This window comes from Nannospalax galili, unplaced genomic scaffold, assembly GCF_000622305.1.
Source record: "Nannospalax galili isolate Female #2095 unplaced genomic scaffold, S.galili_v1.0 scaffold1250, whole genome shotgun sequence".
Classification (NCBI taxonomy): Eukaryota; Metazoa; Chordata; class Mammalia; order Rodentia; family Spalacidae; genus Nannospalax; species Nannospalax galili.
The window spans coordinates 1,252,807-1,265,335 of record NW_008328704.1 but is presented as its reverse complement, the minus strand read 5'-3'; the positions used below and the strand labels follow the sequence as shown (position 1 = coordinate 1,265,335).

Sequence of the window (12,529 nt, the reverse complement as noted above, 5' to 3'; positions counted from 1 at the left end):
CCTTGCCTTGGTCTGGCCCAGATCCCTGCTCTTGTATATGCCCTGGTGAGAGCCAGCAACTCTGGGGCCTAAGCCTGGGAGCCTGCAGCAGAGCAGCGCTTAAGCCCCAAGCCTCTACTTCACTCAGAATTCAGAGGGCAGAATGTCTACAGGGAGAAAGGTGCAGCCAAGGACAGTCTGTCCCTCCCTATAGGATCCCCAGGCGCTTATGTCAGCATTAGGTGACAGTCCTGAGCCGTCTCTGTCTCTTCCCCACTTTCCTTTTGTCAGGGTGTCAGGAAGCATAAGCAGCCTCTCCATCCCAACACAACAGCTCTGAGACCCCACAGCAGTGAGACCCTGGGTCTGGCAGAGGGTGCCTTGGTGTCTACCCTGGCTGAAAGAAGCCCAGCAGTAGATTTGCTGAAGAGAGTTAAGTAGTACTTGGATGTAACTCAGTGGTAGAATGCTTACCTAGTGAGTGCAAAGCTCTGGGTTTGATTCCCCAGCATGGGGGTCAGGGGGTAGGGGGTGACCAAGGGAGCTATGTATATTCTGAATGAAGGTCCAACAACCTATGAACTTGACTCTTGCCAGAAGAGGGTGGTAAGGAGATGGACAGTGGCTGTCAAGTGCCAGCAGTGACTTGTGCTTTTAGAACCAAAGCCCTGATTCCTTAATTAGATTCATTAATCATTAGAGCTAAAGCCCAGTGGTCACACAGCGATAGTTAAGGGGCGTACTGGAAAGACCACGCAGGGGCACCAGGAGCAACAAGTCCACAGCTCCAGCCCACCCAGGAAGGAAGGAAGGAGGCCACAGCGCTGGGTCACCATGATTTCCCCACAGGCTACTTCAAGTCAGTGGTAAAGACTCTGGAGGGATGGGTGTCCCTGGATTTACTCTAGAGCACCAGAGACAGGCAGGGTCACAAAAAAGGGACAAACACAGGAACACACACACACACCACCATAGCCTTGGAAATCGTTTCTAAAGAGGGCCAGAAGGCCTCAGCCATGCCCGTTCCCAGAACAGACCATCTAAAGGACCTGGCTTTTGGAGCCCCAGGTGAGGACCAACAGGACTCCTCTTGCCAGCAGGTTCTGGGGTTCAGATGCAGCCGCAGAGGAGCTTCCTCAGAGAGACAGATGGGAGAGACTCCCCTGTCTTACGCTATTCAGAAAGCTGCGCCATTGCTCTGAAAAATCAATCCTAAAACGTCATAGTCTTTACTACTTCTAGTCTAGACATGAAAACAGATCCTCAGCAGTCACAGAACTCAGCGAGCAGCAGGCTGCAGGTCAGGCCCAGCTCTCACCTCAGCTTTGAGGCAGGACCCAGTGTCCTTGCCTCTGTCCCAGTGGGCCCTGGGCCCTGTGTGAGGGACGTTGTGTTTTGGAGAGAGCAGATGTAAGAAACAGAACAGTCCGTTTGTCAGGGAGCCAGAGCAAGTCACTGTTATGACAAACCAAGGGAAGAAGCGAAATCAAAATGCAGTTCATTATCACAGCTTTATGTTTCTCACTGTGAAAAATTATACTGTCCATTACAGTCAGACAGTACGACTTAGAGGTTTTATAATTCCCTACTGAGTCATGAACCGTGCTACATCAAAGTCAAAATCTACAAAAGCAACAGAGGAATTAAAAAATCATTTTTTAATGAAACGGCAATGTCTACAAGAGTCAGCTCTGTGTCCCACATAGTGCTCTGGTTGTGTTTTGTGGGGATTCTGATCCTGACCACCACCCTGAATGGAGTCTGCATCTGTCACCCCAGTGCACGAGGCTCCACTGGGGTGGATCTCGGACTCTGCCTCTGCCCCACCCCATGTCTGTGCCAAAGATGCCTGTTCCGTTCAACTCTGGCACTGCGCACGGAAGCCTCACTCTTTGTCTGCCTGCCCTGCCCTCCCCTGACTGGAGTTACATCCTCCCATCCCTTCCCCTGTTCTGTGACGAGGGTCCAACATCTGAGTCACACAGCTGTACGGTGAGCATCACAGTCCTTTCACAGCCCAGTGTCACATGGCCATCGAGCTTCGCGGGAAGCTGCCTCCAATGCGTCACTCACCCAGAGGACCTAGAGAAGGGCTGTGGTGAGAGTGTGAGCACTTGCTATCAGTGCTGGAGGGGTAGCCAGCTCCATCTGAGGGGCTGAGTCCCCACCCTTCCCTTCTGGAACGTCATCCGTGTCCCCAGAGTGCACATCTTCCTCCTGCTCTCTCAAATGACAGGGAACCGCAGCTGCCTCTTGGCCTCCCGTAGCCCAGAGCACAGTCCCCATGAACAGATGCCAGCTAGCGCCAGAAAGTAGATTGGAGGAAATTTCCCACCGAGGTCTGGGCTGGATTCATTCACTGGTTTTCTTGGACTCTGGCTGTAAATCTAGCCCACCGTGTGGAGCTTGAATTGAAAACCTTGTGTGCTGCTTCTGAGCTACAGCCTCACAAGCGTGGGATGAGCAGGCTGTGTCTTCATCGAGATTGTCTCTGCCTTTGGCCAAACTAAGCTGGAGTGGGTTTGTACGGTGTCTCATCTCCTCCATATCCAGGTTTACCACAGGCCCAGATCTCCTGGCATGTGGCCTGCCCGCTCCTCCCAGGCACAGCTGTGAGCAGGGTCAGCACACGGAGGCCCTCAGAACTACTGAGTACCCGTGAGTGAACGTCACTCCCACAACTCACTCTCTTCAGTGTGAACTGTCGCTCTCAAATGCCTGATGTAGGACACAGCCACTTGGTGATAGGTAGTGGCACATTTTCCTCTAATCACCTCAAGCAGGGAGGCCATGTACCCAGGAACTGAGGGGGTGGCGCCCTCTCAGCCTCTGCACCTTCCTGCTGAGTGGATGTGCATGGCTGTCATGGCTCGACATACCGTCACAGCCCAGGATTAATGGAGAGGAAGCAGGGTTCACCTTGCTTCCACAGGCGAGTGGATATGGGTTTGGAGCAATCACTAGAGGGGCCTATCCATACTGAAGTCATATGAGTAGTTCACCTCACTCTGAATCCTCATCGGTCTGATTTTGAACTTGAGTATGTCCTGTGAAGCCCCTTGTATTAACAGCTAAGCCCACTGAGTGACACTTTATCCTCTGAAGCCTGACAACATTCAGACTCCTCCATAATCACTAGGGCATTCACTAGAGCTGCCCAAGCAAGGAACATGAGATCATGGCTTGTTTGAAATCTTCTTCTTCTTCTTCTTTTTTTTTTTTTTTTGGTCTTTTTGGGACGGGGTCTCCCTGTAGCCCCAGCTGTCCTGGAACTCACTATGTAGACCGGCTGGCCTTGAACTCACAGAGAAGCGCCTGCCTCTGCCCCCCGGGGGCTGGGGTTAAAGGCATGTGCCACCACGCCCAGCAACTTAGTTCTTCTTCTTGCTGGTGCTGTTGGATAAGCTCATGCTCCTTAGTGAGCAAGCCGGCCTCCTTAGCTCTTCTTTTTAGTATTTTTTTTTTAATTTTATGTGTCCAAGTATATTGCCTACACATATGTAAGTGCACCCATGTTATGTGATGCCCACAGAGGTCAGAAGAGAGTGTAGGAGTCCTTGTGAACTGGAATTAGGGACAGTTGTTAGCCGCCATGTGGGTGCTGGGAATCAAACCCAGGGCCTCTGCAAGAGCAGTCAGTGCTCTTAACCGCTGAGCCATCTCTCCAGCCCTTGATTAGCTCTTAAATACAAAAGATAGAGTTGTGTGGCTCTCATCCCATCCCAGCAGGAAGCTGACCCTCCCAAGCCACCAAAGAGCAGTTATGCAAGGACACCCCTGGGCACAGCCCCACTCTTGCGGTGCCTCTCATCTTCTGAGCAGCCTCTTCTCAAGCAGTGCCCTCTTCCAAAGTCTTATTCCCTTTCCCTGTCCCGTCCAGCATGGTGCAGCCTGTTCTCAGCAGCTTCCGCCAGTACCTGGCAGTCTTGAACCCTGCAGCACACACCTCCCTTCAGGATTCTGAGCGGCCTGTCCCTTCACTGAGCTTCCGGGTTTCACTCATGCTTCTCCAAAGGTTCTGTGTTTCCAACAGCTCTGAGCCTAGACAGGCTTTATGCTTCCTGCCTTCCCTCCAGAACTTGTTGCTGGGAAACAATACTGCTCCCCCTGCAAAGTCACCTCCATGTGCAGCTCCCTGGGGCAGCAACATGCGGTGGCCTGACTTACACACTTCCCTTTGAGCCTGAGCATAAGTGCTCACTGGGTTTTGCCTTTGTACTCTGTCACGCTAGGAGCAGCAGTTCTTGACTTGAAGACTGTTGAGGATGTGCATAGAATTGAGCAGCCTTCACCAGACCTCTTGGCAGGTGTACCTGTTCCTCCTCTCAAGCCTGCAGCCTGTTATATTGATGTGTCTGACTCGCAGGAGACTGTCTTTGCACCTGGATGTGTGGCACAAGACTACCAAGTACTTGTTGGATGAGTTGAGAGAGTTTGAGGGCAGAGGTCATATCATGGGCACCTTGTGATTTCCTTGGAGCCCAGGACAGTGCCTGCATGTGGGGTAACAAGAGGGGCCCAGCCAGTCAGAGTACACGAGGTACAGACTGCATGTGGGGTAGGCCATGGACAGAGACTTGCATCCCATGTACACCATGTGCTGTGGGCGGTGGTAGCACCTGGGAATCAATAACTTGGGATGAAATATGCCTTGGGACTAGGAGGTACTCTGCAGCCTGCAGTTACTCCATGCACACCCTACACACTTCCAGCCATTTCCTTTTAGAAAGATCCGTCCAACCTCGAAAGATGAGACCTGGGGGTCTAGCCTGCTTTTATGTTTATTTCTTTATCTTGGGGACCGGGGCGGGGTGGCGGGGTGCATGTGGGTATGCGTGTGCCACGGTGCACATGTGGAGGTCAGAGGACAGCTTGAGGGAGTTCGTTCTCCCTTCCACCCTGTGGGTTCTGGTCCTCAGGCTTGGTGGCAGGTGCCTCTACCTGCTGAGCTGCCTCACCTTTACCTGCTGAGCTGCCTCACCAGCCCCTTCTGCTGGAATTTTGAGTCTCTGAGCCTGATAGCAGAACGAACAACAAACCAGGAAGCTTCCTGTAGCCAAGCTCTTTAAAGCCTTCCCTCCTGGGGCTGGAGAGATGCTCAGGGGTTAAGAGCACTGGCTGGTTCCCAGCACCCATATGACAGTTAACCATCCATAACTTCAGTTCCAGGGGAGCTGATTCTCTCTTCTGGCCTGTGCAGGTACCAGGCACACATGTGCATGAAGGCAAAACTCATAAACAGAAAAGTAAACAAATAAATAAAATCACACTCCCTCCTGATACCGCAGTTAGGCTTTCAGAAAGCGAGCTACCTCAGAAGCCGCCACCATTTGCGTCGGCAGCTACTTGCTGTTAAAATCTCCTGTTTCTCTTTTCTAGGTGTTTCTTTTAATAGTGTTTACACTCAAATTTGGAGAGTCTTATTGCATCTGGCTGCTGATCCCTATCCAGATGTTTCTGATTTGGCCATGAAAGTCCTCAACAGCATCGCCTACAAGGTATGTGTGAAGACCACTGTCAAAGCGCTTACATTTCTGGTTCTTAGTCATGATTGGTCAATGGTCCCCAGGCGCATTGAGGCCTCCACCACGGTTTTACAAATACCATGAGTGAAATGTACTTTAAACAGACATTCTGAATTTAGAGCCTCGCTGCAGATCCTGCACTGCACTTGAGTCTCATTCTTCTCACTCTCTTTCTTAAGGTAGAAAAGCGTAGGTCTTCCTTGGAAACTGTTGGCTCTTCCCTCTTGAGCTCTGGGAATTAGGCCTAACACCGTCCCTTGTTCTGTCGCCAGCCTTGTGGGTTTTCATCCCACCGATGAGCAGAGGAGTGTTGGTCACAGGGTCCAGGAGCCTAAGAAGCTCTCCTCCCCTGTGTGCTACCCTGTGCATCCCTCCCCCTCTTCCCTGGATCTTGACTGCTCTCTCACCCTAAGAACACAGGGCATTTCCCTTCCCACTGTAGCTGGGGACTGACTAGAAGCCACTTGCAGGCCATCAGCTGGGACAGTTATTTGTTTTCCATCTCTGAGGGATCATAAGCACCCACTGGACCCAACACGTAACATTTGAAAACAGTTATTTCATATTTTTTCTGGTTCTCTAGTTGTTTATTAAAGTTGGAATGTTAACTTTCTTAAATGGAACAAACTAGAAATCATTTATTATAACATTAAAAATATAACTTTTCCATAAAATTTCAAGCATGCAAAAAAAAACTTTGAGGGACAGTACACCCTGCCTGGTGTCCAACCTTCAACTGACCCATCACTGAGGCATTGTCAAGTGTCACTTACTAGGGTGGAAAGGGTCCAGGATCTGTGGCTTTCTCATTCCTGTCCATTGCTTGTTCCCAGTGAGGTGCGGAGCCCTGCCCTGGCCCTTGCTCCCTTCCTGCTCCGGGCTCCCGTCTGAGACATGAATCCCACAGCAGCCACCGTAGTGGGTGTCTTGTCTGCCTGGTGCCAGTCCCCTCACTGAAGCTACGTTCTGTGTGCCCCTCTTTTCCTGACTGATGGGAAGTGCCTCATGGACCACAGGTGCTACTTCTTCAGCTCCTGGTATCACAGGGTAGTAAGAGTCTCCCTGTGTCCTCGGTTTTAAAGGACTGTTGTGGTCGATCTCATCTTGCCATCTACAGCACTGCGGATGTTGCAAAAGTGCATTCTGAGTTTTCAACTCAAGATGTAGTCTCACATGGAGCAAGACACTCTACTAGAGGCGTAGACCTGCTGGTCCGGAGGTGACTTTACTGCTGCATTACTTTTTTGTTGTTATAAAATGCCATGACCAAGGCAACTTATAGAAGGAAGAGTTTATTTGGCTTATGGTTCCAGACGGTGAGAGTCCATAATGGCAGGGGGTGGCAGGGGGCGGGGGTGGACTCAGCAGCAGGAGGCGGCCAGAGCAGAAAGCTGAGTGCTCACGTCTTCAAGCAGGCACAGGAAGCAGAGAGACTGGAAATCCAGCAAGGCTTGAGAACTCTCAAAGCCAGCCCCTAGTCATGTGCTTCCTCCAGCATGGGCATAGCACCTAAAGGGTCCATCACCCTCCCCAGTCTGCACTACAGTCTGAAGACTGAGTGTTCAAATACTTGGAGTCTATGGGGGGGACATTCATTTAAACCATCATAACTATATTTCCTGCCCAGTAATCTTACAACTTAATGCCAAAATGTTGAACATTACACTCAGCAACCTGGGACAGCTTGACTTGTTCTGTCCTGCTGACTTGACCTCCCGGATGGGCCACACAGCTGCTCACTTCCAGCCCTCATTTTGCCTCCCTCCTTCCATGGTTACAGGTCCCACCTACTGTATCACTGTGTGACTCATTGCAGAGTGGGTGCTCCAACCCAGTCCACTGATACATGTCACTGGCCTAATGGAAAACTCAGTGTTTTCATTATTTAATAGAAAACTAGTAAATGATCTAGTCATCTGCTTTTTCAGCTAACAGCAAGATTGATTAAAACAGAAAACTTTACAAAATGCATGTGTTACATGCTATAGCTTGGCACCAAAGGAAGGAGGCCAGGAAGAAAATGGGAAACAAGGCCAAGAAAGGCAGGGAGTCCCACTGGAGAAAGGACTGCCCGTGTGGCTCCGAGCTGTGGCAGGTCCTGAGGCTCAGGGAGCCCCTCCACCTGCTGCATGTCAAGGAAGGCCGCTCCAGCTGCATACTACTGCCTTCCACACTCTGCTTCTCCCACTAAGTGCAAAGTTTCAAGGTTTCTAGTAGGATTGTTCTAAACTTTCCAGTAGGATTGTGCTAGGCTTTGTATGGCCATTAACAAGTGGCTTCAGTCTCTAGAGTCTCTGTTCAAAATGTACGGCCACAGCCCCAGCCTCCTGACCACAGCTGCCCTCACACAGGCTGGGCAGCCCAGGGCCACACTGGGATCACTTATACACAATTGCTTTATAACTTGGTCATGGAAAATCCGGAATCAGTCCATTACATTTATCTTCCAGTGGCTTTTCTGTATTTGCCCTGACAGATACTCCACCTGAATCATTTAAGACTGTAATCCTGGTTCCTGGTACTGAATTTCACAACCATAAGTTCACTGCTGAGGACATGACCTTGGGGTGTTAAGCAGCAGCTCTTAGGAGCCTCTAGTGCAAGAAGCATAGAAACGTTTCTCTCTGTCCATCTTAGAAGTGCGGGCGTGGCCTTCCAGGCCTGGGCCTTTGGAATTATCTTTCACAAATGAAGCTCCAAGGCAGAAGGGCCCATATCCACTTACTGGAAGGAACCTCCTCTTCCTGTGTGTCACCGCTGTTAGGAAGTTACAACACCCACAAAACAGCTTAGAACACTGGCTGAGCCCAGACCCCCAACAAAGTAGCATCTGTGTCTTCTTTGGTGATGGACTGCAGTGTGTACAAGCCAACAGCTGGGTTCACGCCACAGCGAGGGCTGCAGACACCAGGCCGGCTCCCACTGGAGTTATGACTGTGTTATCCCTGAGTCTGCACATGTGTGTCGTCTGTCTGTCTGTGTACATCTAGGTATATGTATGTGTATGTGTGTGATCTGTGTATTTCTGTGAATGTGGTGTCTGTGTGTTGTGTGTGTGTGTGAATCTGTATGTATGTCTGTGTGTTGTGTGCATGTGTATGTGTGTGTTTTAGAGTAAGCATTGCCACTGGAGGTTTGGAAGCATAAAATGGGGAAACCCTGTGCGTCGTTTTAATTCAAGAAGTGCCTCACTTTCTGCTCTTGTGCGTTGTTACGGAGAAATGAGCCGACTTTGCATTGTTTAACTTTGAAGCCAAATTTTTGCTCATCAGAGTCAAAACAGCCTTATTATTATGGAATGCCCCATAGGATTCTGCATTCAAATATGGAAGTTGCTGCCAGCTATGTATGAAAGAATCCACACAGCTCGACAACTAAGGCCTCATTTCATGTTTATAGATCCTCATTCTGTGGGCCTGGGACTTGCATTCTGCTTCTGGCTTTCACTGTGGGAGCTCTCAAACCACACAGAGGTAGAGAGAGGAGATAATGACCCTGAGGGCATCTGTGGCCCCATCAACTCGTGCACCAAGGCTGGGGGATAACAGAGATAGGAACTCTAAGCCCAGGTGTTCAGATGTTGGAGTTTCTTAGTCAGGAGGAAACCTAAAGGCACAGACTCACCGACACACAGTGCCATGGCCTCTGGATCCCTCCAGGAGCCACATCTTCTGCAGGACATTTAGACCAGGCATACTGGAAACTAGACACTGATGCTTAACCAGGACAGAGATGTCACAGAGACCAACAAAGTGAAGACCAAGATCTTCAAAAGTTCCACTAAAGAGAAGTTCCATCAGATTGAGGATGTGGTTCAGTTGGTAGAATGCTTACTTAGCACACATGAAGCCATGGGTCTGTCCCCAGAACCACATAAAATTGGGAATAGTGATGCCTGCCTCAATCCCAGCACTCAGGAAGTGGGGACAGGAGGATCAGAAGCTCAAGGTCATCCTCAGATAGTGAGTTTGAGACCAGGCTGAGATACATGAGACCTATCTAAAAAAGAGCAAAGAAGAAAAAATGTTCTATTAAACGTATCTATAGCCTGGCTACCTTTTAAAGGGGCGGGGAGATCATGAGTCTCAGACGCGTAGTGGGACTGTATCTCAAAAAGACCCTATCTTTTTTTTTGGTCTTTTTGAGACAGGGTCTCCCTGTAGCCCCAGCTGTCCTGGAACTCACTATGTAGACCAGACTGGCCTTAAATGCCTCCCGAGTGCTGGGATTAAAGGTGTGCACCACCACGCCTGGCTAAAAGACCCTATCTTACGACCCACCCTCCCATTGCCAGCACTGTTACTTACCAGCCTGTGTCTTTTGAAATCTTGTTGCATATGGAAGTTCTTTGCATATGGAAGACCAGACTGAGAGATCTGGTCTGCCACTTACAGTCCACTCCTGCCTGGTTTAGGGAGGGAAGAAGCTGGTGGGTAGGATTCCCTGACGGCAGCCACACAAATTTCTCAGTGACGCAGAGTCCTCTTCCTGCAGCACCTCGCATCCAGGTGCCGCGCGCCTGCTGAGACTTCTCTGGGCTTCATTTGTACCAAAGTGGTTAGTCAGTCACCTTGGTTTTAACTGAACATTTCCACAAGTCCCTATTATTTATTTAGGAAATTCGGTTTCCAGAAAATTAAGACAGGTACATGGTCTTCACAGGCACCTCTGATGAGGCAGCAGCAGGCTGTGCACCAGCTTAGCCCTGAATTCTTTCCGTGCTGTCTGTGGAGTAGAGTCCTCTTCAGGAGTTCCTCACACGTAATCCAGACCCTTGATTAAGTTAAAGGGACCCTTCTGAAATGACCCACCTGTGCCATTCTGGTTGGAGAACCACCGTGAGTGCATTGAGTCCTGTAGGGGCTAGTGGCAGGAGTGGGTCCTGCCTGGCACAGGGCAGGAGCCCGGGTGTAACTGAGAAGCACGGCCCCAGTCTCCATCCTCAGAGAGCTCCGTGTCTACCTTCTGCCACAAGAGTGTGCGACCTGAAATCAGTTTGACCTGACAGAGCCACATTTGCCACTGTGAAAAGCTGACTTGGTACTGTGACCTCACCCCTCACCTCTGTGGTGGTTTTTCATCCACTGTGACGGGGGCTCGGGGATCCCAAACCTTCCCAGAGGTGTGTTTGTCTTCCAGTGATTCTGTGCAGATTGTGTGTCATGATGGCAAAAGGGCAGCTAGGCAGGCAGAGCTCACTCTGTTTGCTGAGTCTCACACAGCATCCATCCCCCTTGGTCCATGTCCCTGAGCCCAAGCTCTTCAAATTTCTGAGAGCGTTTTAAGGTTGCCTGGTGAGTGCTCACCATGTGACAGGAGCCCTGAAGGAAGTACTGTCCCCCGAGCCTCTGCCCCACATCCTCAGTCCTCAGTGACACTGTTGATACTCTCACATGACCTGCAGTGACATAGCCAAGGAAAGCCCACCTGAGCCACCCCATGACCTAGCACTCAGCAGAGACTTCCAATCCTGGCAGGCCCTCCTCTTGAGGGTTCTCAACATGATGGTAGCAGCCGTGGGTGGAGATGCCTTGTGCTGTCAGGCAGGCAGCTGCAGCTGACTGAGCTGGAAACCATCGCTCCTATCAGTTTCCTTCTGGAGCTTTCATGAGGGGAGGCCACCATGTGGAGAGACTGTAAAACCAGCTCCCACACCATTACTTCAGGCTCAGTGCCGTGGCCGTGCTTGGGGCAGGAGAGAACACTGGCTGTCTTCAGACGTGTGCTTTTCAAGTCCTGTAGCTTTCCACCTCCCACCACCTGCTGCTGTTTCTCCAGGATTTTGGAGAAGGCCCATCTATGTTTAAATTCTTTGACTTAAGAAATCATAGGTGGTAGGTTAGGGAACAATGATTGGGATGCCTGTAGAATTATCTGAAATTTTTAAATGCCAAGGAAACCGAAGTTCAGGGTGCTACTCTTGCATTAGAAACAGAAATGTCACTTAAAGGCTGATGATGGCTCTGTTTTCCTGCTATCTCCATTTCAAAGCCAGGGATTATCTTGGAAAGGCTGTCTCCTGGCTGATTGTAGGGACAGCACTCCTGGAGACCTGGGCAGCAACCCCTAGAGCAGAGCTCCCAGCTCAAGTTTCTGCTTGCTTCACCATCTCCCCTGAGCTTCTAGAAAGCAGCCTGGTGCCTCCTGGCGCATAGGATGCATCCCAATCTGGTCCTGATGAAGGACACACATCTCCACATCATCAGGCCTTTGTAGCTACCCAGGCTACAGCCAGCAGGTTCCTGCAACCACTGAGGCATGTGAGTGCTGCCAGCAGATCAGCAGTAAGCGCCCCGTTCACTGCTTCCTCCAATACAAGCTGGTTTCTGAATCGACACAAAATCCTGCTAACACCAATCAAACCACTGCCTTCCTGGCTGTTGCATCCTAGGCTGGTGAGAAGCTTCCTGTATAAAAGTTCAAACCCTGTAAATGTCTATGGGAAGCATTTACAGAACCTGCAATCTTCCCTTCTTACACAGGCTATGAACATGCCCCTGAAACATGGGAACGAAAAACAAAGCCCAGGTCACATCCTCTAGACTGTGGGGCTGTGGAGTGGCCAACCAGAACCCTGGTGGCACTAGTGCCCTTTCAGCAGGCCAGACCTGGCCTCTGCGTGGCTTCATCCCTGCTCTGCCAGCTTCCCTTTTCCCTAGTCATTGCATGCCCTGAAAATAAATGTGTCCCTTGTCTGTGCTGGGGACAGAGCCCAGCACGTGTCACATACTGAGTCTGTTCTCAGCCACCGAGCCACACCCCCAGCCCTGTGATGAAGGCTTTAAGTCATTTATACCATGTCACAGCCCAGGACAGGAGCAGGTTTGCGTTGGAGAGAGCGAGAATTTGTGTTTGTTCTACCCCTTCTCCCCGGCCCCTGTGGTTTTCAAGGCCCCTTGAGGAACTCGAGACATTTGTGACTGTACAGCAGCCACAGTCCTGGGCTGTCCTAGTGACTCAGCAACACCCACACTGGCCAGCCACCCAGTCAGACACCAGTGCTTCTCCCATGTCAGATGGGAGCT

General features: G+C 50.6%; 1 protein-coding gene across 3 annotated transcripts in view; it reads left to right on the top strand.

Moving 5' to 3' along the window:
- Positions 1 to 12,529, top strand: part of Rptor (regulatory associated protein of MTOR complex 1) — a 356,907-nt gene that overhangs the window by 309,136 nt on the left and 35,242 nt on the right. For all 3 annotated transcript variants that reach the window (XM_008828814.2, XM_017797024.2, XM_017797022.1), the window contains one exon: positions 5,359 to 5,477. In XM_008828814.2, the coding sequence (XP_008827036.1) occupies positions 5,359 to 5,477 (119 nt within the window). The remainder of the gene's footprint in view (positions 1 to 5,358; positions 5,478 to 12,529) is intronic.